The 26,727-nt window shown below is 49.5% G+C and overlaps 1 protein-coding gene across 1 annotated transcript in view; it reads right to left on the bottom strand.

Annotated features, from left to right (window-relative positions):
- LOC125756217 (sphingomyelin phosphodiesterase-like) overlaps positions 1-25,957 on the bottom strand; it is a 135,114-nt gene extending 109,157 nt beyond the window's left edge. Inside the window, exon 1 of the mRNA XM_049411644.1 lies at positions 25,802-25,957. Within this exon, the coding sequence (XP_049267601.1) occupies positions 25,802-25,957 (156 nt within the window). The remainder of the gene's footprint in view (positions 1-25,801) is intronic.
- Between the last annotated feature and the right edge of the window lie 770 nt (positions 25,958-26,727).

Raw genomic sequence — 26,727 nt, 5'->3', positions numbered from 1 at the left:
GCACCGAAATCCACTTGCTTTGGTCTTCACTTCACAAAACCTCTTGCAGGGCTAGTTGGCGATACATACGTATTTAAAATATTTAATGCTGCTTTTTCGAGAACAGGAAAGAGACTTTCGTGACAAGACGGACGCTGACTCGAACTATGGAGCTAGTCAACATGTAGTCAGTCCAGGGGCTACGTAAATAAATTTCCTTTATCAAGTGTACTCACACGTTCTTTTTTGCCGTGCTTTCTGGGGTTCGACCTATATTCGAGTGGACTAACAATTGTGTGAATACGGTATCTTGGCGTGTTGCATCCGTGCTCCTCCTGCTATACTATTTCATGAGTTTTCTAAATCATTTGATTGTTAGCGCATGTGATTTCGCAGCTGCCCGTTTAAATATCATACATTATATTGCCCCGCTCGCTTCTTGTTTTATTTTGATGTTTTCGGGGTTTACCCGCAAGGACGTTTAGCAACGCTCGACGCTGACCTCGGCGCAGTGTTCGACAAGCTTCGCGATTTTAGTAGAGAACTTTGTTAAATTGCGCGCAGGACGCGAATAGTCTACATTATTCCAGAGCTTGCGCGACTACCGGTGATAAGACTGGAAAGTTCGATGCGTGATGTATAAAAGACGGCGCGTCCCAGCCGTGAGCAGTTTATCGACGGCCGACGCTCTGTTCGCCGCTATCAGTGTACAGTGTGTGTTGCTGTTGACTTTCCGTTTCCCGGCCACTAGTTCGACCAAATAAAAAGCTTCATCGTGGACACGCCGGCTGCTGCCTTCATCGACATCACGACGCCGTGACAATATAGAACTCTGTATATTTTCGTCCGTCTGTTTACTGGTCTATATGTATTGTAACGTGCTGCCAAAATAAGGTATCTGCTTCACTCTTGTTTTCAAATGTCTGCGTCAGTCCAAGTATGCGCGTGTTTACATATTACATATATTACATAAGTTTACCATTATGCCAAGGCGATGTTAAGGGCAAATATAAGCGGATCTGGGCGTACCTTGGCTATACTGCAACTGAAGTTCTGCATAAGAATTCACAGGCCCGTAGCCAGGAACTTTTAGGAAACGGCTCGCCAGGTTCTTAAGCTGGGGCAAAGTCCCATGCCGTAGGCGTAGCCTTAGTTCCAGAGGCGACCGCTACACGCACAGCTCGCGCGAAAGAGGTCTTCTTCCTGTTGTTCTTCTAGCGCCTTGATGATAATATTAACGCAGGCAAAACCACATAGCATAGCCAACAGTAGCATGCTCACGCTTGCGCGAAAGAGAAGTCTTCTTCCTCTTGTTCTTCGAGCGCCTTGATGATGACATCAACGTAGGCAAAACCACATATAGCATAGCCAACTGTAGCATGCGCACGTTTGTGCGAAAGAGAAGTCTTCCTCTTGTTCTTCGAGAGCCTTGATGATGATGAAAACGCAGGCCAAAACCACATATAGCATAGCCAACTGTAGCATGCGGCGCTTGCTCCACTCCGGCAGTGCGCTTCGATACTAATAACATGAACGAAGAAGGCAAGGCGGCCGAGCGGAGGGCTCGCAAGGCAGCAGCAGACGGGCTCGCCGCCAAGACCCTGCGGTGAGAGCTCGCGAGGCCACAGAGAGACGTCAGCGTCGTGCGGACCCCGAGATACAAGCCCGCGAAGCCGAAGCAGCGCGGAAGCGGCGGCAAGAGAACCTCGAAGAGGTACGGGCGCGAGATGCAGCGGCCAAGCGCCGAAAGCGGCCGCTGCCTGAAGTTGGTGGCGCCGACGCACGCTTCAAGCGCGATTTTCTCGACCACATGTTCGGCCACAGCTGCAAGGTCTGCGAACGCTTGTGGTTCGACAACAGTCTGACCACAATCGCTACTATAACAACGTGTGACGTCTTTATATGACAGTAGAGGAATTGTACGGAGCATTCACGGTTTACCTTATTACCTCCGCGCCAGCTCCTCAGTCGCCATTCACTTCGCGGATATGGCGTAACTTTTGGGGGGGAGGGGGGTGGAGTGGTGGGGGAGGGGCACGTGCTGAAGGCCTTGACTATTCTAGAGAAACGCCTATTTTAATTATTTATTTTCGGTAAGACACCCCCCCACCGGAGACCCTCCCCCCCTTTTGGCTATGGTCCTTCGACGTAGTAGAAAAGCGAGAATTGGGTTTCCATTGTGAGGTAAATTATAAACAAACATGTTAAAAATGTTCTGAAGGGGATTCGAGAAATATTACAATACCGAATACTCAGGTTTTCTCATGAGCTTCCCCACCAGCCTTTTTATGGTATTTCCATAGACGTAGTCAAAAGTTCGACGAAAGTTCGTCTGGTCAAGCATTGGATGAGATAAAATACGGTTATTGGCCAAGTCTGATGAAATTATCTGACATTTCGGAACCGGATACGGGTTCCCTGTTCACTGAGGGTGACTGGAAGTCGTTCTCAAATATGTAGCCAGTAGGTGACGCAACGATCGCACGGAAATGCCAGGCGTACTCCCTGTTGTCCTATTCATTGTAGCTAAAAAAATTGGAAAAGAACGTCTCATCCCGCCAGCTTCTAGAATCACTAATCGTTCCGTCGACGCCAGCTACAATGAATAGGACAACAGGGACTATGCCTGCCATTTACGCACGTTCGTTGCGTCACCTACTGGTCACATGATTGACAACGACTTCCAGTCCAGCACAGGAACAGGCAACCCGCATGCGGTTCCGAAACGTCAGATAATTTCATGAGACTTGGCCAGTGACGCCGGATTTCCTGTTGTCTGACCTTAACATCTAACTTGAGATGTTTGATGTAATAGCCTTTAGCAGTGCCCCCTGTAACCTGTTTGTTTAATTTTCACTGTGATTGTTTGAAATGCAACCGCCTTGTGATTTACTTAAATGTACTTGTTTTTCTTTTTTATGTCACCCTAACTTTTTTTATTGCTACAGATCACCACGTAGGTTTATGGTGTCTAGCGACGACTCAGGATATGAGAGTGGAGGGCTAAGGATAACTCGGGCTACGTGGGGCACTTTATTTATCCTGCTCTGACATCGCACAGTACGCGCGCCTTGTTGTGCCGCAGCACAAATGTCCCAATGCCAACGACCTTCGAACAGCAAAGGATACGGGGTATCGTGCAGCCTTCGCCAAACCGGTCCCGTCAGCTGACGTCAGTCGTCGTTCTCTTGAGCTTTTCAGTGACTGAGACATTCCGGGGCAACATTCCTGAACGGGACGGAGGGGAGGAACAATGACGCTCCGCGCATCTGCGGTGCGGATCCTCCGACGCCGTGCAGAGGTCACCTGCCTGATCCTTTCCTGTCCAGTACCAGACGGGCTGCGTCTACAACCAGCAGGCCACTTCCCTAGAAAGGGCCTAATCTCGGGTGCCCATGACGTAAAATGGCGTAAAAAGCCTCCGTCAGGCTATGTATCCTTTTGCTTCGTTTTTTCTGTTGTACGTACAGAAAATAAATCAAATCACAAACCTCAACCTCAACCAGAAACAACTGGTCATTGACCTTGGGAGCACGGGCATACTCCTCATTATGATCCTGCCAGTGCTGCAAGATTGATGGAATCCTGACCACCGCGAGGGGAGGAGAACGGGGGGGTGGATCCCAACCATGTTCTTGAATCCGGCGCACTAGAGAGCGCCGGCGCTTGTTGACTGAGATCGAACGATGTAAATAGGTGTACATAAAGTCTTCTCTCTTCCACTCGTCGTGATGAATGCTCAGCGCGCGACACCCACTCGTGGTCCCAACGGCGAAGCTACCCGAGTCGCAACAGCCTCTAGCATTTCTTCTCGATCGCAACGCGACCGCCGCGGCCACAATCGAACCAGTGCCATTCGTGTCAGCAGCCCAACACCGCAACCACTGATCCATCATGCCAGCTATTAAATAGCCATGTGATCTGAGCTCAAGTGTAAATTGAGTGAATGGCGGCAGTATCCTGCGACGCTTTCTGCCACCCACAACAATACATCTGAGAAGTTTCTGGGCTGGTCAAGTTCTCTCGGAGTAGAAATGTTAAAAGATTGCATTGTTAGGGAACATACCGCTAACTAACGCTTCACTTCATGATATAAGTAAAATTATGAACAGCCATTGAAGTTTTGTGTGCTTTGTGTATAGACGATGCGCCACAAAAATATCGTTACCAGCGTTTTTGCTGCTGCACACCTCTCCGATGATCCGGTAAACGGTAATAGATTTATGGAGAAGGTAAAACTCCACCCTGGTTCTTGCGCATCAATCGGACGCTGCTTATTGAACGATTGTTAACGGCGCAACATTAGGAAAAAGGCCAACACAAGAGAAGACAGATCCAGCGCGACCTACCAGCTTGCTGGTAGTTCGCGGTCGATCTGTTTTGTCTGTCGTCTTTTAGATGCGAAGCACTTTATAGCGGCGGCATGTCCCGCGTTGCCGTCGGCGTGCGCACTCACACTGCGCATGCCCAACTCTCTTCCTTCCCTCTCTCCAACAGCTGCGCGTTACTCTCTCCACTTCTCTCCTAACACCTCCTTACGCTTCTCCTGCGTTCTCGCTTCTGCTCTCGCGGCGCATGCGCTACTCTCCTCCTCTAGTCTCCTCTCCTGCAAGTGTGAATATAAAGCGGGTACAGCGCTGCGCGCGTTCAGTGCGCGTCCCCTCTCCCTCTCTCTCCTCTCCTACGCTGCTCCCCTCTCGCGCGCCTGTCGACTGCGTTCCCCGGTCGCCCTGTGAGAATAGAGGAGACCCACGCCGTGGGAGGCGCTGCAGTGCCGGGCGCTGTCAGTCAATGTGTGGAGAAAACTGGTTACTCGAGTGTTGACCCGTCCGTTGTCCCCTTCAACCTGCCTTGCAAACGCGTTGCTTTGCTCGCACGCTGCACGCGTTCTGCACGTGTTTTTGAGAATTTCGCGTCGCGCGCGGTTAGGATGTACATGCTTCTGTCCGCGTGGCAGCAATTTTGTGAGAGATCAGCGTCTGCTCAGTCACGTAGCAAATGCGGAGCAAGTGATAGCAGAAGATGCCGTCCTCGTCAGCGCGAAGTGCATTTCGCAAGTGAAGGACGACGCTGTTTACGACGTGGAGTTAGCACAATGTTCTGTATGTTCATAATTATATACCTGTTTTATTTGGCTTGCTGTGTGTACTACGTACTCTCTATGTTTGTTACTAGATGCATGGGTAAGACCGCTTCTTGTGCTTTAGGTTAAGCGGCCCTGGCGCTGTGACTATTACTTGAGGTACCTTAATTTACTAGCAACCATTCGATTTGTCGTGCGCTACGCAACACTAAAAATAAATCGTCTATTTTGGACTTCTTTCTTTCCCGCAACGAAAATTGACATCTATCTCGCGTGTCCTTCCTTGCATTATCGCCGTTCTCATAGCCGGTACTCCGAGTTCACGAACAGCGTGCGTACTATCAACGTGACATAGCATTATTAATAGGGAAATGATGAGTGCCCAGCTTTCAGAAAAACTTTTTTTGTGTGCAATCTCCGGGGGGGAAGAGCCAATTGCTGTCAAGGCATTTGGCCACTATCGAAACTGCACCGTGTTGTACGGGCTGTACCTGCACACTCAGTAAAGACTAGTTCGCTGTATCTGCGAAAAAAAAAAAAAAAACAACGGACGTGCAACAAAGGCTAATGCTTTTTTTTTTTCTTTTCGCGTAGTTGTCGTGGTCGTGCCCACTCAAGCGTGAGCTTCGCATCCGTGCCTGTCGTCTGCTTTTTTTGTGCCATCTGTTTTGGAATCGGTAGAATTGCACTGGTGGAGCCGACGCCTTCGTGTTTGGATGGCCATTGTGACAGCTTAGGACGCAGCAATAGCTTCCCCCTTTCTGTCGGGGTGACATCGACGAACGAGGGGAGTTTCACGTGCAGCGCGCGCTCCGCAAATGCGTGGGAACGAAAGGGAGCGGAGGGGTCGTGCCACTGTGCAGTTGTACGCTTTTGCCGGCAGGGGAATGGCAAGCGCTGGCGTCGGCGGGCAAACTTGACCGGTTCTCCCCTATAGACCTTTTTCAAGCACACGAGCGCCACCAACGGGCTCGCAAGCGCTCATGGGAAATGTGTGTATGCCGCAGCAGCCGCCGCGACGAGCGCGCGGGCCTCGCGCTGTAGCTTTCGGCGCCGTGCCAGGACTTTTTAGACAGTGAATTTGGCAAGCTGCAACATGTTACTGCGCAATTCAATCGCAAACTTCAGTGTTTAGCTGCGAGCATCTCGACGATTTCTATCTGTCCAATTATTGGGCCAGTTGAGCGGCTCCGAAACGTCACCTTTTATTTCTTTATTTTTTGGCGCCAGTGCGCCTTACGTAATAAATAAAAACACTCGGTTGCCTATGAAGTGCAGGAGCGGTCTCTGATTCGCGGATGCATTTAGAATCAACGTCCATCGACACTGTCAACGAGTACAGTGTGAGGTTCTGATATTTAAAGAGCACACTAGAAAGTGTAGTAGGCATTTGGGGAAATGCGATACATTCATTGCGTCGCTTGCACCATCTGTAACGAACGATAAGTGCCTACTAACCTTCGTTGGTGATATAACTACAGGTAGGAATAATACTTAGATCGAAAAAAGAAAGGAGCAGTACAAGGAAGGAAATGCGCAAACCAGCACTCACACACAACTGAAAGTTTATTGCACGCGTGAAAAAAAGCATATATACAACGGGAGTGCATCGCGCATGTCATAAAGAGGCACAAAAAGTCAAACAAACAAGGCGCGTGTTTACAGTCGATTAATAAAGCTGAATTCCTTGTCTTGTAACGACTGAGGAGGTTGACTGACACAAAGTGTGGCGTTATTTGAGACATGATATGCCTCCGAAATTTCTCGCATTGTCTGATTAGTTTGATGGTACAAAATTACTCTGCTTTCGAAGATGGGATTACATTTTCATGACTGACATAGCTATGCGATATGAGACGGCTCCATTCAATCAATTTCAATGCTCGTTGAGGCGCTACGTATTAATACATCGATCAGTCTGGCCGATGTATATGTGGACACAAGAAAGAGAAATTTGCGGTTAACTCCTATACAATCTACGAAACAATTGGCATGCCTCTGACAGCATTTTTCTTTGCCCACCGCAGACCTCTGCGACCTTAATAAGCTTATTTGGGGTGGCAAACACAACCTTCGCCCCCACATCGCTTCCCTACGTTCTTCAGGCCACGTGACTTCTTATACATATGTAGAATAACTGCAATATAAATGCGAAGCATTTCTTTGCGAACCTCTGGCACTTTGAGCATTTCTATCTACGTATCTGTGGTGGTTCTTGGGCCCTCAAATGCAGGAAAACCAAGGCACGAACAAGAAACACATTTATCGACTTGACACACAATTACACACACACAATTACACACGCTTTGTCCCACTGAACAATACAGATATCCCTAAGTCCTAACTTTTAGAGTTCTAATCACACGCGAGAGAATCGGCGCGTCCTGCCGTATTGGCCCGTCGAACGTCACTCACATACCGCAGTCAGGTAGCGATGATGCCAGCACGAAGCGGACAGGTGCGTGGTGCGTAGGTGTACGAACATACGACGACCTGCTCGTCGCGGAACGTACAGGCCCACGCTGACGACGGCCGACTCGGACGTGGCACCACGGCCACGATCTCGGCTCGGGAAAAGGTCAGTTTGGGCGTGGCACCGAGGCCACGATCTCGGCTCCAGAACGGGGTCAGCTCAGGTTGTGCCGGAACCGCCTGTACGTGGCACCGAGGCCACGATCTCGGCTCCTGGCCCGCACGCTTGCTCGTTCCCGGGACACACCAAGCTCGTCCCGGCTGGCCTGGTCGCACCAGCTCGGTCCCTTTTCTCTCGGCCCAACGACCGGCGCTCTGGCTGCCTGGCCGCGTTCTTTCAGCCCGGCGACGTTCTGCCGCTCTCGAGCTTCGCGAGCGTCTCCCTCGCGCACACCGTCGTCGTCGTCTCTGGTTCGGCGTACCCTCTTGTGGGCCATAGTCTCTTACCACACATATAGTCTCTTACTACAGTATCTATCTATCTATCTATCTAGCCGCCTACGTCCGGGTGCTCTCATGATCGCCTCCTTAACTTGGTGTAGACCAAAATTTGCATGGGAGGGTAAGAGTATTTGACGAATATGATTGCCGGTTCAGGACATTAATAACATAAAAATCCTGTCGCGTACGTCGTCAAACCATTTCCACTAGTCACGTGTGGCACATACCCGTTTACCACGGGCCGCGGGGTACGGGTATGCGCCACAGGTGATTGACAGTTTATATCTACCCAGGAACAGCGAGGAGAGACATTGGTAACTTAAACGCTAGATCGTTAAGGAAAACCAACATCGGCAGCGTTGACTCAACGAATGGAAAGAATGAAAATTAGGATCCCAGCCGGAATCGAACCCAAGCATTCTGCGTGGCAATCAGACATTCTACCACTGAGCCACGCCAGGTCTATAAACTTGTTTGGAAAAACAGCATACGCAGGCGTTATATCGGTGCAACGTCAATTGTGCTTGTGGTGCTGGCTGTCTAATCTTAAAAGAACGCAATAAACACTACATGATACTCCTACGATGCAGGCGTCATATCAGATTAACGTCTGTAGTTCCAGTGTTGGCTCCGCTTTTATAGCAGTCTTATAAAGATTTCATTTGTATTCCTATGATTGAGCAAGATATATTAAAGCATTCCTCGACCCCAGAGGAATACATTAACGAAAGTTACATATGATATCCACATCACCGCACCGTAAAGTGCACTTCGTCCGCCAGAAGGACGCAGTCTCCTCTTCATTTCTTACGAGGCTGGGCGATGCCGCATGCTGACCGAGGATGATGCCAGATTGATTGACAGCCGCTTTGTGGATTAGGCTACGTAGGCCACATACGCCCAGGTAGCCTACGAATACCACAAACACCAGCCACTGATGTTGGTCTGCGTAGCACTATTCAGGCCTACCAGCCTCGACGGCCTATACCTCACCAACGCGAAGGGTGGCTTCAGGTTCCGACATGTCGCCGGCTCTGTCGACAGACAATTTGTCGACGAAATGACCGAGGCATCCACGAATTCCAACAGCTCTACTATACCACATACTTCACTACACATGGACCCCTCGTCACCACGATCACGACCGGATACTATAACAAGTCATGACCAGCTGCTGGTGCTCACTGATCACGGTGATGACGCCCTTGTTCAAGAACTGTCAAGAACTTCTTCCACACATGCACACGGGTTCGTGAAACGTGCGTGTGTTCTCGGGACACGCATAAGCACTACATATCACCTTAACGCTTCTGCTGTTGGTAATACCCACGTTGCCATTGGCAGCGTTACCCAACCGTAAAGAACTGGTTAAATAACACATATGCGGCTCTTCAGCATATATATGTGTGCGTATAAAATTTATACAAATCTTTAGTATCGTTTTGTAACGTGTCGCTCAGTCAAAAAAGTTACGCCAGTCACCTACCCGCCGCATGCTTCGCATAACATCGACTCCCACGGTACGTGGGATCTGCCGAATTTTTTTCTAGTTTCTTCATTATTTACGGATGAAAAAACGTCCGTGTTAATCATTGTTTTGCCATACGAACAGATTTTCGCAAACCGATACAGCGATACGCAGGATATACCGCCTCTTTGATCACTTTGCAGCTGGAAACTACTGCTCATCTTATGTGAGCAAGTTTTTTTCCAATGCTGTGCGTAATCATGTATCAAGAAAATGATCTCTGTGATACATGCTCTCATTGAATCATGTATTCAATGAAAATATGCATGTATCAAGAAACTGCAAATTAAAAGAGCAAGGCATCTCGCAAGTGAATTCTAGTCCCATACCTTTTTCTTTAAACACGTTTAGAATGTGCTCACTTCTTTGTACAGCACGTGACTTGTCAATTAAAATCAAATAATAATCTGTATGCCTGAACACTGCAACACCTCTCTACAGTTTGCTTAAACCGGATCACGAGCTGCTATGGCATTAAATGCCATAGTTGCTTGTGAACAAGTAATCATTGAATAAATACGAATTCCGTGTTGCAGCTCACATTGCTCACGATAGCACAGTTTCGACTGCATGTATCGGCACGTGATAACTCGCATGCCGCTTAACTGCTACATCCGGTATACATCCGCTCTGTAATACCTACACTGACTGCATCATTCCTTTCGCATTTCATGCGTAGAGATACATGCAGGTGCGTTCAGACATGTGTAATATTTAGGATTTAATCATAGTCAACCAGCGGCGACGTGTTTTTTTCGTTTGGTGCTCCCACGGCGCCAACGAGCAACGAGCGACGGAACATCCGGCGGGCTCGCCGTACACACTTTTACCATAGTGCTTCGCGCGCCCGCGGAGAGTTCTGGGATCGCTTGAAAAAGGTCTGTTAATAGCCAGGCTAGAGGGAAGACACGGCGCGCCTAGCGGTACTCTTCTCGTTCCACGACGCGAGGTCGGTAGCATGCCCAACGAACGCCAACGGAACGCGATCGTGCAAGTGCTCCGGCTTCGCATCGCCTCATGTTTAACGTGACAGCGTTAAAGAGCTCGTTTTTTGATGCCCTTTTCCCTACGATTTTGCAATTAACCATCGTTTAGAAAAATCCACTCATTAGCCCCTCATTAAGTTCTAGTTGTCGAAAGAATGCACATCAAACGCTCAACTGCGTCTGTGAAAACCCGTTTCGCTTTCGTGTTATACCGATTCCTATGACAGAGTGATGTGTCGTGTTTTTTCTTTCTTTCGCACGTAAACTGTGTTCACAAAATGCAGCCGTGCATGCTGAAAATAAATGTGACTGCTATTGCATTTTTGTGCGTAATCACTGTCAATTTGCCGGGTTCTCTTTCTTTGCCCCCACCCTTCTTGATTAGCCGTGTCGGCTTCAAGCAACTGCCCTCCACATCCATAGGTTGCCGACCCCCATTGTATAGTATCGTGTTGCAATTTCAAAGTATCACTGCCCAGCCCTGCGTATGCTATAGCTTACGGACATAGAACTAAGCACTTGTTGAACTAACATAAAATCGTCAATCATTCAATTTATACACCTACAAACTCTTATGCAAATGTAGAAAAGAACAAACGTAGTCATTAGAGTTCTTGTCAAAGTCTTTACGCGCTTTCAAATATCCGTTATCTACTCCGACAGATGACAGCCTACTGTACGAACAAATTGTGGTTACGAGATGACTGCCTTCAAGTTACCACTGCTTTTAAGGGAACAGGGTAAGCCCTATGCCCGCCATGTATTGTAGGCGATGTTTACGTACCTTTTTCTCCACAACCGTAGAAGTTACCGTAATTCTTATACTATCATTCTCAGCCGTCCCTCTTCTCACTGGAGCACATTTATCACTGAAAATTGTAACGCTCACTTCTTGTATACTTTTACTTCATGTTCCCATAGGTCGGCAAAAAATGTGGAGCTCACTCAGACTCACTCACGAAATATATTTTGCCCTTAGAGCTCACTCGAACTCAAACTCAGCAAAATTTTCCTCAACTGGACTCACTCAGACTTAGACTCACCAAAATGTTTCTCAGCCGGACTCACTCGCACTCAACACTCACCAAAATATTACTCACTCGGACTCACTCAGACTCAAGGCTCTTTCTGAGTCTGAGTGAGTCGACTCATGAGTCCGTTAGCACATAATTAGCTTTCTCAACCACGGTGTCAACGCCAATATCTCGCATAACTGGTGCTCTACTTGGCGCCTTTTAATCTCGTACCTTCACATGTAAGTTATCAGTGGTTGCAATCTAGTAAGGACATTTTTATTGAAAGAGATAACTCACACGAGCTATTTTTATCAAGAACTACCCGTGAAAGAGCTTGCGGGGAGTGTCACATGCCCCCCCCCCCCCCACGCCCCTCCGTAACTCACGCCTCTGATCAATAAATATTGAGCTGGCGTATGAACACTGGTGTGTTGAAGTATCTGTGAGTCGACGGCAGTATAAATGTGAGCCGACATATGGCTGATATTAATGCTGAAGTTGTTTAGATAGAACTATAAGTCGGCAAAAAAGTGCGGAGCTCACTCAGACTCAAGAAATGAAGAATAAGAGGCAACCACCGACCAAATAAATGTTTTAAAAAGAAAGAAACGACGTTTCCGCTTCCATACGGAAGCCTTGTTCACAATGAAGCCATGAACACCAAAAGCATCTAACTATACAGGTTTCAGTAAGTGACGTAAGCACCGCGCATAGCACGAGGGAAGGTTTCCAACATTACGATTCAGCGTCTGTAAAGTAGATTGTATCTCGAGGGACTCAAGATGCAGGCGTGACGTCCAGTTCCTTTCCTTCCCGATAATGCTCGCATTCAACCAGTCTATAGTGTGATTAGTCGTGTCCGCATGCTCCGCCAGTGCATTAGATGCCACTTTCTTGTTTTTCACATCGTTCTGATGCTGGCGCAGGCGCTGTCTGAAATTGCCGATCTCCCCGATATAAACACTATCGCAGTCCGCACAAGGGATTTTATACACAACACCAGGAAAGGCTTCCTTCGGAAGTTTGTCCTTCCCACCAACAAGTGTGTGCCGTAACTTGCGTACAGGCACGTGGGCTACTTCGACGTCGTAGCTACGCAGAACGCGTGACAAAGTCTCACTTATTCCGGGCACATAAGGAACAGCTGCGCGTTTTCTCTGTCGGACACTGGCAGGCTGTGAGGGAGCAGCCATGCGATGTTCCACAGCATTAACAAACGCTGGCGGGTAACCGCACGTCGAAAGGTCCTCCCGAACCATCTTTACATCGGCGTCCAGGTCTTCGGGATTCGTGCGAAGGCGATTTGCACGGCCTAACAAGGAGGCAACCACTGACCTCTTATGAGTGTCAGGATGAACAGACTTGAAGTTCAGGTACGTGCCAGTGTGCGTGCCTTTTCGGTAAACAGAGAAAGATAGCGCTCATTGGTCCTTTTAACAAGAACGTCCAAAAAGGGTAGCCTCTGGTTAGCCTCCATTTCCACGGTGAACTGAATGGCGGTAGATTGATTGTTGAGGTGTGCCGTGAATGCTTCTAAAGCAGAGCGCTCGATGACACAAAAACAATCATCAACATAGCGAAGGAAAATTCTTGGAGATGGGCTGAAAGAAGCGAGAGCCCGATTTTCCAGCCATTCCATGGTTAGGCTCGCAGCAGTCACCGAGACAGAGGCACCCATAGGAGCTCCGTGAACTTGCTTGTAGAAGACCTTGTCGAAGCTGAAGTAGGTGTTGGCAAGGCAAAAGCTGAGAAGCTTTCTCAAATCCGGGACATCGAAGGGAGACCTTTCGGCAAGATGCGGATCAGCTTCAAGAGCAGCAGCACACGACTCAACGGCGAGATCAGTGGGAATGGAAGTGAACAAGGAGACCACGTCAAATGAAACCATCACCTCGTCTTCATCAAGGACCAAGGAGCCGACTTTTTCAACGAAATGGGCGGAGTTACGCACGTGAGTGTTGCCTTGTCCAACTAGGGGTGATAGCATTCTATGAAGGTAACCGGATAGCTTGTGCAGGGGAGAACGGGTGAAGTCAACTATGGGCCGAAGAGGGACATCCGGTTTGTGAATTTTCGGCAGGCCATACAGAGCAGGGCCGAGCCGTTGTGACAGAGAAGCGAGTAATAAAGGCCTTTGTGCTCAGGCGGAACAAACGAAAGACGTCCGAAAGGAGCTTCTGTAGTTCCTTCTGTACCTTCAACGTCACGTGTGAGCCGTATGTAAGTATCCTGGTCTTCAAGTAAATCCAGCATCTTTCGTTTGTAGACGGCAGTATCCAGGACTACCGTGGCATTTCCCTTGTCAGCTGGGAGGATGACGATTTCACCGTTTTCCCGAAGCCGTTTTATAGCGCCGCGCTCATCAGCGGAAGAGGGGAAGGAAACTTCCTTTGGCGCAACCGAGACAGCACCCCGACAACGCGGGTACGGGCTTCATTCCGGTGAGACTGATGAACTTGGTTGACAGCGTTTTCAACAGCACAGATCACCCTTCTAACGTCCGACGCTGGTCCAGTATTGAAGTTCAAGCCAAGCTCGAGAACAGAGGACTCGGCAGGATCCAGTCTGTACGTAGAAAGGTTGTGTACCGTCACTGTCGAGCCTTCAGGGCGACGCATCTTGGTTGATCCCGAAAGTCGGGCAAGCTTGACTTCATGCGCATCCTCGGCTTCGAGGGAACGTAACTTGGCCTGGTGATTGGCGTAAAGCTGGATGCTAACAAAGTGGTCCGGGCAGTGGAACTCGAGGTGACGCCGAACAAAAAACGCTTCGTTCTCAAGTTTCCGGATGTCGTCACGGCAATTATTAATCCTTGCTTGCAGCAGAAGTCTCTCGGCCTTTGCGACGACACTAAAGCCAAAACTGGAAGGTACTGGCCTGTTCAGGTGCAGCGAACGAGGAATGAGGCCTTTCCTCTTGCAGGTGAGGTTGAAATCCAGGTCAGAACGATGTGAAAAACAAGAAAGTGGCATCTAATGCACTGGCGGAGCATGCGGACACGACTAATCACACTACAGACTGGTTGAATGCGAGCATTATCGGGAAGGAAAGGAACTCGACGTCACGCCTGCATCTTGAGTCCCTCGAGATACAATCTACTGAAATAGACGCTGAATCGTAATGTTGGAAACCTTCCCTCGTGCTATGCGCGGTGCTTACGTCACTTACTGAAACCTGTATAGTTAGATGCTTTTGGTGTTCATGGCTTCATTGTGAACAAGGCTTCCGTATGGAAGCCGAAACGTCGTTTCTTTCTTTTTAAAACATTTATTTGGTCGGTGGTTGCCTCTTATTCTTCATGTTTCGTCCCGACCAGACGGGCTTCCGTCGAACTCTAGACTCAAGAAATATATTTTGTGCTTAGGGCTCACTCGCACTCAGACTCGCTGAAATTTTTCACAGCCGGACTCACTCGGACTCAAACTCGCCAAAATATTACTAACCCGCGCGCACTCACTCAGACTCAGACTCACGGCTCGATCTGAGTCTGAGTGAGTCCGCTCATGAGTGAATTTGCCGACCTATGCATGTACCTAATCGTCACTGAGTAATATGGGTATTATATGTCGAGTTGAACAAAAGTGCTTCCCCACACAACAAAAACTCCGCTCCAGTTCGTTATGTAAATACTGACTGAAAAATATGTTCCTAGAAACTGCAGTTGCTGAGATAAAGAAACAAATGCATTAAAAAACACTTTTTGAGATAATAGCGTTTAAAGTAGAAAAGGTGCTTCATTACAAAGGAACAATGAAAGAACGGCAAATTGACGGAGCCTTTCAATGGGCAGAAGTCATACTCATTAGCAGAATCAGTTTTTATTTTTGTAATCAGATGCCTAGCTTCCGTTGTCGCATGCTGTGTAGCCCCGTTAGCGAAGTGCTGTTTACGCAAGTCAAGAGCGCCCCGCACTGTGCAGCGCCCTGATAAAATTCCAAAGGAGTTGAAACACATTAACCAGGTCTATACCGCCATTATTAAAAAAGGGCACAGCATCAAGCTGCATATTTTCAATGTTTGGTGTCCAAGGAAGACATTTTTTGGAGAGCGCTTCCACGCAACATTATTGTCGTTGGGGCTTTCACATTTCCCATGGAGGCAAGTTCTTCTGGCTTAGCCAGCAATGCGTAATTTGCTGGCAATACATGCTGGCGAATAAAAGAGCTTTGAAGCCGGTCATGGGCGCTTGTCTGGCTGTCGGGCTCCTTTGGGTGATCGGTTTTCAATGACAGTTCACGCATGCTGATTACCACAGAAGCGGACATTTCTTGAAAACCTTCTTTGATCTTGGTAACGCATCAGGTTCCAAACCAAGAACAGACCACTCCGTCTCGCGACATGACGCCGATCGACAACACGTGCTACCAACCTGCTCCAAGTGTTTTTTGGCTGCGGCTAGAGCTGAATTCGGCTAAAAAAGCACTTGTTGCAAGAACGAAATGTTATCCCCAATGATTTCTTCAAAAAAATTACACCATCTCCCGCTAAAGGGGACCATGAGCCGATGCGAAGCCGGAGCACTTGCACGATCGCGTTCCGGTGGCGTTCGTTGGGCATGCTACGACCTCGCGTCGTGGAACGCGACAGGGACGCTACGCGCGTCTTATCTTCCATCTAGCCTGGCCGTTAATTCTCACAGGGCTAGCGGGGAACGCGGTCGACAGGCAGGCGAGAGGGGGGCAGCGTAGGAGAGGAGAGAGAAGGGGAGAGGACGCGCATGCGCTCGAGCTCATCGCGGCGTTGCGCAGGAGAGAATTGCGGCATGTCTAGCCCGCGTTTCAGAGGAAGAGTGGAAAAGGGGAATGGGAGAGGGGAAGGGGAGAGGGTGAGTGGAGAGAGGAAAGGGGAGAGGGTAGAGGACAGGGGGAATGGTGAGGGGGAGTGGAGAGGAGGTGTGTGGGGAGGGTATGCGCATGCGCAGTAAGCGCGGTCCACGCCGCACACCACCACCACCACCGGATGGAGCTCCGCCTTAAGATACTTCGCATCTAAAAAAAAAGAGTCAGTCTCCACAATTTCAGAGAACTTTTAGCTGCCCATGGGCACAACATCGTGGGCGTGGCAGGCCGCCGGACAGGTTTCGAAATATGCCCATTTTTCGTCACAAAGAAGTAGCATTGAAACAAATTGAATGAGAGATTCTTGTTCAGAAAAGGCCAGCAGATCTGAAATTCTGTAAAAAGAAAAATAAATGTTTTCTTTCAATATTTTTTGCTTACCCCCGTCCACTAAAATGAGTTCAACAACTCGAACATTTCCCTCAAGCACATTTCTAATACCCGTTCTAAGCCGTTAAACTATGGTCTCTGCGTTACACCAATGGCTTGCTAACATGCACATAGTGACTCTTTATACACATACTAATATTCATTATCTACTTGCAAATAACATTCTTATCTTCAGATATCATCACTAGTCGTCCTTATTTCTTTTTTTTTATTGTGTGGTAAAGTCTTGCGAGCGTGATTGGAACTTTTTTGTACATTTTCGTTCCTTATAGGTTGCTATAACGATATAAGGCGAAATGAAATGTCTCCAAATGAATTTCACTGATTGTTTTGCTTACTGAATAATTCTTCCTTTTTTTTTCTTGCCATTACGATTGCATCCGTGTGATGATCCATGCTGCAGAGGCGTGATACCTCCGTCAAGCGTTCTGGTGTTTAGACTCGCGCCTTCCATCAACTCTTGTATGGATGGGAATAAGCTATTATTATTATTATTATTATTATTATATTATTATTATATTATTATTTATTATTATTATTATTATTTAGTACACTCCAGTTTTTCTCTAATGTTCTTTCGTCTTCTTTTCCTATTATTGCTATTTCTGAAACCTGGCTCGGCACTGAAATTCCTTCATCGGACTTTTTCCCCGACCTACACCACCTTCCGCCGTGACCGAGATTGCAGTGAAACCAAACAGAAAGGCGGTGGCGTGCTGATTGCCATTGACAGTTCACTGAAATCCGTTAGACGGAAAGACCTAGAAACCATCGAAGAATCGGTCTGGCTAGAAATCAACCTTGAGCGCCGTGAAAAATTGTTGATTGGATGTTTCTATTTACCGCCCAGCATTTCCCCTACCTCGTTTCATGATGTCATGTCTTCTATTGAACTTGTGATATCTTCTCATAGTGGGCACAGAATTATTGTTCTTGGGGATTTCAATGCACCTGGAATTGACAGGAGCACGCTTACCTTTTCTCATTACAATCATTCCACAGAGAAAATGCGCAGCCTGCTCTTGGACTTTCTGGCGTTTAATTCCCTACTGCAACATAATTCAGTCGTCAATTCAGTGGCAACGTCTTAGACCTGTGTGTGTCAAACGATCAAACCCCTTGAAGTTTCCCGCTCCAACATCTCTCTTGTACGTCCGGCCAAATTCCACCCACCACTAACGTAAGATTATCTGCCTCAGCCGAAACAACGAGCTACAGAAGTTACGTAAACAAATCTCCAAGATTTGCGCTCAAGCGAGGTGATTACACGGGCCTGTGTCATCACTTGTCCACCGTTGAGTGGTCACAGGTTACTGACAAACCAAATGTTGATGGCCAGATTGATCGGTTTACGGAGCTTGTAGTGAGCAGCATGCTTAATTTTATTCCCCAGTATACACCTAAACAACGTAAATATCCCCACTGGTTTTCATCTGAACTTATCAGTCTACTGAAGCATAAAGATCACGCACACAGGAAATCTAAATGTTCTCCATCCAGCGAGTGGAAGGAAGAGTTCAGCTTTTATCGACTCTCTAAACGCCTATATAAACGGGATCATAGTTCGTATATTGAATTCTTAGAAAAAAAAACGGCTCTGACAGGCCGGCTGGAGTTTTGGAAGTATGTACGTAAACGGTCTAGCAACAGCGGACAGTCCTTCAGACTACTGGACTCAAATGGGGTAGAAGTGCATGCCGTCGCTGACTGTTTTGCCACGCATTTCTCATGTGTTTATAAGGCCTCAGACTCTAGCACTGATATCAGACAACAGCCCAAGGCAGTTAGCTCATCCAGTGCTTTGTCGCTGGATGAAAATCTTATCAGCGAATGCATTAAGCGCTTAAAACCATCCTTATCATGTGGCCCAGATGGCATCCCCTCCGCCGTACTAAAAGCTTATGGTATCGCGACCACTGCGCAGACCTACGCAGCCTTCCGTCTCGTCACTGATTACCCGGCGTGACACAGCTACTTGCTGCAACACGCTTCCGATAAAAGACAGCGCCGCGCAGTTTCACCAGAGGCTTAAATCACCGCCGCTAGCTATATAACCCAAGCTACCAAAGCTTGGTTTCATGTTTTGTTTCTCTCACCTCCGAAGCGCAAGCATCGGCATGCTTGCCCTGCTGCTGCTACTACGTTAATAACATCGTTTCGTTTTATGTTGGGATCTGTCCTTCACCGACTCCGCATCCCACATCTGGTGACCCGGATATCGAACTAACCGCACCGCAATGGCCGAATCAGAAGAACCCTCACCGCTCTCCGCCATCAGGTACAACTCCAACAGGAACTACTGACCCAGCACGGCAGCAATCTCGCAACGCTTCCACAAGCGAGGCCGTGCACCCACCGGCCCGCTGCGGACGTCAGAAGTCCTACAGAAGCACCCCCGCACGCTGCTTCCTGGCGGTGTTGATCTCAAAGCTCCGGCCCCGTTTTGGGCGGACTCACCCGAGGTCTGGTTTGCCCAGGTCGAGGCCCAGTTCTCCCTGGCGCACATCAACCAAGACCAGACCCGCTACGACTACGCGTCGCCCACATGACGAACGTTACGCCAACGAGGTCCGTGGATATCCTCGCAAAACCCGCCAACGGCTAACGCGTACGAACACCTGAAGATCGCACTTATCCGTCACTTATCACCTACTCGAAGAACAAAAGATACGACAACTGAAGTCCGCTGAGCTCGCTTGAGCGCACCCTTCGCAGCTCCTGCGCCACATGCGTACGCTCGCGCGCAACATGCACGTACAGGATTCTTTCCTGCGATTGCTGTGGCTTCAACGACTCCCGCCGCACGCCCAGGCAATTCTGCAGGCAACCAGGTCAGGCTACCTCTCGATGAACTTGCGGAAATTGCTGATCGCGTCGTCGAGGCCTCCTTACCGCAGTGGTCGCCCACCACCCAGGCTGTCGCCGCACCGCTGAACACCACGGAGCTTGCGCGCCGCATCGACGACCATCGATCGACGGCTCGCCTCCATTCAAACAACACCTGGGTGAACGTCTTCCGATGCGACAGCGCCGCCATTTCGCCAAGCCGCGACCGAAACACCACCTCATTGCCGCAACCTGACATCAAAGGTCCGTGCTACTACCACCGACGCTTCGGCGACAAAGCCCGGCAATGTCGTTCACCTTGTTCCATGGGACAGGCGGAAAACGACCAACGGCAGCTCGTAAAGACGGCCGCAGCTGCCAACCCGGAGGCCGTCGCATCTTCGTCACCGACCAGATCACGAAGCAGCGTTACCTGGTCGACAGCGGTTTCCGAACATTTGCTGCTACCCGCGATCTCACCTTCAAGGCCCTCACCCGCCGACATCTTGCGAGCTCAGCGCGGCAAACCGGTCCACAATCAAGACGTACGGCTCGCTGCGCCTGCACATCCAGCTCAAGACCTCACGCCGCGACCTTCACTGGAACTTTGTCATCGCCGACGTCGCCGAGCCAATCATCGGTTCAGACTTCCTGGCTCACTACAACCTCCTTTCGGACTGCCCGCAACGACCGGCTCATCGACGCGACAACGGGACACTCCACACCAGGCCAGCGAACGACCCGCCCAACAGCCAAGCATCAAGGTCCAGAGTGTCGATGATCACACGCCGTACCATGCCATCCTCGCCGAGTTTCCCGGCTTGACGAGCCCAAGCGGACTCCCACGCAAAGTGCAGCACACCACCGTGCACTACATCCGGACCTCTCCGGCCCCCCCCCCCCCCCGTTTTTTTGCCGAGCCCGTCGCCTGGCCCCAGACCGCATGCGCATAGCCAAGGCAGAGTTCGAAGCCATGCTCCGAGAAGGCATCGCCCGTCGCTCCGACGGCCCATGGGCCTCGCCACTTCACCTTGTCCCGAAGAAGGCAGCTGGCTGGCGACCATGTAGGGACTACCGCGCCCCTCAACGCACGCACCATCCCGGACAGGTACCCAGTCCACCACATACAGGACTTCGCCCATCGCATTCATGGCTACCACGTCTTCTCCGTGCTAGACTTGGTGAAGGCTTACACGCAGATACCAGTCAACCCGGACGACGTCACGAAAACTGCAATAATCACCCCGTTGGCTTGTTCGAGTTTCCCTTCATGAGTTTTGGCCTTAGGAACGCTGGGCAAACCTTTCAGCGCTTCATTGACGAAGTCGGTCCGTGGCCCTCGACTTCTGCTTCGTCTATCTTGATGACATATTGATCTTTTCACGTGACGCCGAAGAACACCACGGGCACCTTCGTCTGTTGCCTCCAACGCCTCGACGACCACGGCCTGCTCGTCAACGTCCAGAAGAGCAACGCTCGGCGCTTCCACTGTCCATTTCGTCGGCCACGAAGTTTCGTCAGAGGGAACTCGACCCCTGCCTGATCGCATCTCTGACTTGCAAAAGTACCCTCAACCCACCACCGCTAAGACCTTCGCCGTTTCCTCGGCATGCTGAACTTCTATATACGCTTCTTACCGCACGCCGCCGACTACCAGGCGCCCCTTCATGATGTCCTGCTGGTCTACGTGGAAACCAACCCGTCACGTGGACACCGACTTTGATGCAAGTTTTGAGGATGCAAGACTGCTTCTGCACCGCCACGCTCCTCTCCCATCCCGTCCCAGACGCTTCCTTGGGACTCTTCACGGACGCCTCTGGTTTCGCCGTCGGCGCCGCCCTGATGCAACGCAGTGGACAACACCTGGCACCCGTTGGCATTCATTTCTAGGAAAACTCTCAGCTCGGAAGGTGAGCACTTCAATGGCCAGTTTCACCGACGAAACCACGACCGCTGCCCGTCGCCAGCTTACTACAGAGAACTTCTGGCGATATACGAAGCAGTGCAGCACTTTTGCCCGTTCTCGAAGCGCAGCACTGCACCATCTATACCGACCACAAACCTCTAACGTACGCCTTCTCTCAACGTCGCGATAACTCCCGCCTGTTCAGCAGAACCAACTCTCGTTCATTGCACAGTTCACCCACCGACATCCAACACATCAGCGGGAAAGACAACATGGTCGCCGATGCGCTTTCACGTGTGGCCACCTCAGCTCGGTGCAAATAACAGCAGACATACTCGCCGAGACTCAGACCACGGACGCCGAGCTGCAGGAACTTCTCAAGGGCACGTCCTCACTTCAGCTAAAAGAAGTCCCCATTCCAGGGTCGGCAAGAACTATCTGCTGCGACATGTCGACGGACGAAGCAGGCCCTACGTACCCCTGTGCCATCGCGTGGTCTTTTCAACCAGCTCCACAACCTCAGCCATCCCGGCATACGTGCCTCTACACGCCTCGTGGCTGGCCGCTATGTCTGACCCTCCATGCAGCGGGATTGTCGCACGTGGGCGCGCTCCTGCATTCACTGCCAACGTGCAAAAATCACCAGGCACGTCACGTCCCCACTCGGAACATTCGCTCAGCCCTCAGGTCGGTTCGAGCACGTCCACCTCGACATCATAGGACCATTTCCCCCGGCAGGACCCTACCGCTACTGCCTCACCGCCATCGACCGCTACACTCGATGGCCAGAGGCATGGCCCCTCGAGGGAATCACCGCGGAAGACGTCGCCTCGGCCTTCTCCGGCTGGATTGCCCGTTTCGGCGCTCCCCGTCACGTAACCACCGACCAAGGGCGACAGTTTGAGTCTCACCTATTCAGGCTCCTGGGATTGACCATCGGGTTTGAACGCTTGAGGACCACGAGCTACCATCCCTGCGCCAACGGAATGATCGAGCGTTTTCACCGACAGTTCAAAGCCACCATTATGTGCCACCCGGACTCAACCTGGCTCGAGGCCATCCCAGCTGTCATCCTCGGTCTTCGCGCCACCTTCAAGCCCGGACATCCATGCTACGCCAGCAGAGCTCGTCTACGGGAACCACTCCGTCTGCCAGGTGAATTTCTCGCAGCTCTTGCCATCCAGCACTACGACGTCAGACCCCACCGACTTCGTCGCCCGGCTCCGACGCACCATCGCTGCCTTACGCTCGTCCCCTGCAGCCCACCATAGCAATCCCACACCTTTTGTGTTCGCTAAGGCACGTTGCCGGGCTAGTTGGTTAGGATTCATAATTCGTACGGCGTAGCGCACCACGACAAGGACAGAGAAGAGGGACGCACAGACACAGCGCTAACTTGCAACTAATGGTTTTATTTGCGATCACACATGCCTTGTGTTCAAAGAGCTAGCATCGTGCACGCATGCTTTCCTCCGCGACGACACCGTCCGCCGGCCTTTCCAGCCACCCTACAGCGGACCCTATCTAGTCATCCATCGCGACGACAAGAACTTCACCTTGCGCTTGAACGGGAACGACATCCGCGTCTCGATTGACCGACTCAAGCCCGCATACATCGCGACGAACGAACCTGGCAGCGCCACTCTTTCAACTGGCGTCCTTCCACAGCCACCGACGTCGCAGCTCGCTCCTTTCACGACACGCTCTGGACGTCTGGTACGCCTCCCAGATTTTCTACAGACCCTGATGGCTCTGCACTCCACGGGGGGGGGGGGGGAGGTGATGTGGCGACCACTGCGCACAGACCTACGCAGCCTCCGTCCTCGGCACTGATTAGCCACGGCGTGACACAGCTACTTGGCTGCAACACGCTTCCGATAAAGACAGCGCCACGCAGTTTCACCGGAGGCTTACGTCACCGCCGCTGGCTATATAACCCAAGCTACCAAGCTTGGTTTCATGTTGTTTCTCTAACCTTCCGAAGCGCAGCATCGGCATGCTTGTCCTGCTGCTGCTACTACGTTAATAAACATTGTTTCGTTTTATGTTGGGATCCGTCCTTCACAGACTCCGCATCCCATAGTAGCATATTTGTCCCAGTACTAACTACGATATTTAATAACTGCCTGGACACTTCCACATTGCCTAGCATGCGGAAAACTGCTCGTGTTTTCCCAGTATTTAAGTCGGGCTCTAAAACAGACGTTTCTATTATCGCCCGAATTTCTCTACTATGTGCCACATCGAAGATCTTCGAACTGGCTCTTTACAAAGTAATTGTCTCTTAGTGTGAAAAACTCATTAATTTCTAATCAACATGGTTTTCTCCTCGCTCGCCGCTCAACTACCCACAAATCTTGCTAGTTTCATGACGCAGATCTCCAAACCTATTTCTCAGAGAGGACAGGTTGACGTAATCTACTGTGACCTGAGCAAGGCTTTTGACGTAGTCAGCTACACATTGATTATGGTCAAACTTGCGCACTTTGATGTTGACTTGTCGGTTGTGAATCTCCTGCAGAGCTATCTGCTCAATAGATAATAGCCAAACGTCTTCTTTGTATAAATAACTAGTGGGGCCCCACAAGGGTTGGCATTAGGCCCACTCCTATTTTTAATTTACGTTAATGAGGTTTCTTTTCGCCATTCGTAATTCTTCTGTCCTCTTGTATGCCGATGACATTCAAGATTTTTAAGGAAATTCATTCAGTTAAACGACTGTCGCTTGCTGCAGTCGAATTTGTGTTCTTTTTCCGAATGGTGCAACGGCATAACCTTTCTCTGAATACCTCAAAGACAAAATTCATGTCTATCACTCGCAAAACATCTAGCGTGTCATTTCAATACTCTGTCAATTTTGTGTCGTTATGTAGGTTTATGAAATCAGTGATCTTGGTTTTGTTGTTGACAGCGCGTTAAAGTTTTCTTCTCACGTTAAGCGTACTGCTGTGCGGGGCCTTCGTTCTCTCGGATGTGTTTGTAGAATATCTCGAGAATTCAGGTCTCTCATGGCCCTACACAAATTGTACACGGCAATATGTCTTCCAACTTGAGTATGCGTCCGTGATATGGAATGGCATTGCTCAATTCAGCGGTAACACCATTGAACGAGTCCAGAAAAAATTCCTCAGCATATATTTATTTATTTATTATTTATTTATTTTCAATACTGCCAGTCTCACTTGGAGACCAAGGCAGGTGGGCATACAGATAACAACGTGAGCATGAATATTGCACATATTGCAGAGTACAATTGCGTTTGATACATAGAAATGTTGTCATCTCTAATACAACATTAACATTTACAATCAACAGTGAAACTGTTGTAACCATCGCTTTGACAAAATGACTCTGGATCTCGTTCAAATACTGCTGAATCATTATCACTGCCATCACTTCACTGCCTACGAAATCGTTCTGATCCCTTATTTCTTTACAAGCTACTCCACGGTATCACATCCTGCCCTGTACTTCTCAATTGTGTCAATTTTCGAATTCGCGTAAGTTAACCAGAGAGAACAGACCGTTTCATGTACCCGCCTGCTTTTTCCAACACTCTACCGTTCACAGAATACAAAGTCTTTATAACATTAATTTTCTTGATCTTGACGTTTTCATAGTCCACAGTCACTGTTTTTATCCGAGCTTTGCACTGTTTTGACATAGTATGGCACAATGTACAAAGTCTTTTCTTCTCCGTCTTTCCGCATAGTTGTACATATGCAATCTAATTTTTTATTCCCCTTCAATATTTCTGATGTTGTCTTATTTTACTACTCCCCTTTTGTGTTCATTTCTCTTTGTGTACGTGTTTTTGCTCTTTTTATTTCTGTATGTGCGTGAGGCGATAATATTGTTACGGATGATATGGGTTTATTTACAATGAAGTCAATGAAGTGGCAGGCAAAATACAAGGACGGTCAGTGCTGCCGATCACCAATCCATCGAGCCCGTTGTATTTCTTCGTTCTTCTTTCGCGCTCTTGCAGCGCCGCGTTACAATAATAAAAACTAAACAAAATGAACACAACACTGCCGCCTCAGCGTCCCAGTGCGAAAGTGCCGGGAGGCACTGCTTTGTTTAAAATAACTATCTAAGCAACAGCTTCTCACAAGAAGCCTTGCTGCAGTCACAAGGGTTGTTAATATTTGCAATCATTAAAATGCAGCTACGCTGCAGTATTTATAGCTTTTTTAAAACGTAGTGCTTGGTTATTTCCATCTTGCCGCCGTTGAAATGTGGCCGCCGTGATGGGGTCCTCGCAACTATGAACCGCCGAGCAACAATAGCGCGGGCCGTCATGTTTGTAGACGTAGTTGGGCACGCACTTGCTTACCTGGTCAAGGCGCTGCGCAAGCCGTCCCAGCTTCAGAAACTCCCCACCAAGAAATTTTCTGAGCGCGACCCAGCGAAGGAACGTGGGTGCACTGTGGCAGCTCGGCAAAAAGTAGCAGGCACGAGGACAAGAACCATCAGCAGGGATGAACTTCATGATTTCTTGCTGCTGTGGTGCATGAAATGGGAGCACAAATAAAGCGGTAAATGCAGTGTTTCTTAACTGCGGGGAAGGGTGTTGTAGCAGGGCATTATACGGCGTCTAATGGCGTTTTTTCACTGGTTCATCAGGGAGGAGGATTTCTTGCCCGCGGCGAAGATTTCGTGTTTCACTAGTCGATTTCGAGCGGGTACACTGGTCGTTCGGAGCAGCTCGCTCGGCGTCGGATTGCTCTCAATCGCTCTTCTGCCAAGTAGCGGACTCGCGCAGTGATTACCATGGACAGGCGCACGCATTCGGCTCGGCAGCACGGGCCTGTCCATGCTGAAAACTGCACGGCGGGGGCACTATACCCACTGCAAATGCTTGCCACTGTTCAGGTTTCATTTAACGCCGATTTTACGTCACTTCCGTCATTTTGCGAACAACCTTATGGCGCGATCTTGTGCGCGTTCCTAAAACGGACGGAGGCGGTCCGTGCTTTACGTCACAAACTGGTTCGCGAGTACGAGGGAACCAAACAGCCAATCAGTGAAGTGGAAGCCTGCGTTTCAATCCAATCCAAGCCGTGGCAGCCATTTTAACCCATTCGTTTCGTTGCGGACGATGTGTCTAACCGTTCTTTCACCTCCGTCCGAAAGCAGACACGTGACGCCACGGCTTACGTGACAATTAATATGCGGCGCTCGTCACGGCTCACATTGACCAATCGCGTGCGACTCAAACGGATGGACCGCCTCCGTCCGTTTTAGGAACGCGTACAAGAT

Source organism: Rhipicephalus sanguineus, unplaced genomic scaffold (assembly GCF_013339695.2).
Source record: "Rhipicephalus sanguineus isolate Rsan-2018 unplaced genomic scaffold, BIME_Rsan_1.4 Seq562, whole genome shotgun sequence".
Lineage (NCBI taxonomy): Eukaryota > Metazoa > Arthropoda > Arachnida > Ixodida > Ixodidae > Rhipicephalus > Rhipicephalus sanguineus.
Note: the sequence above shows the minus strand (reverse complement) of the source record. Positions and strands in the feature narration are given on the sequence as shown.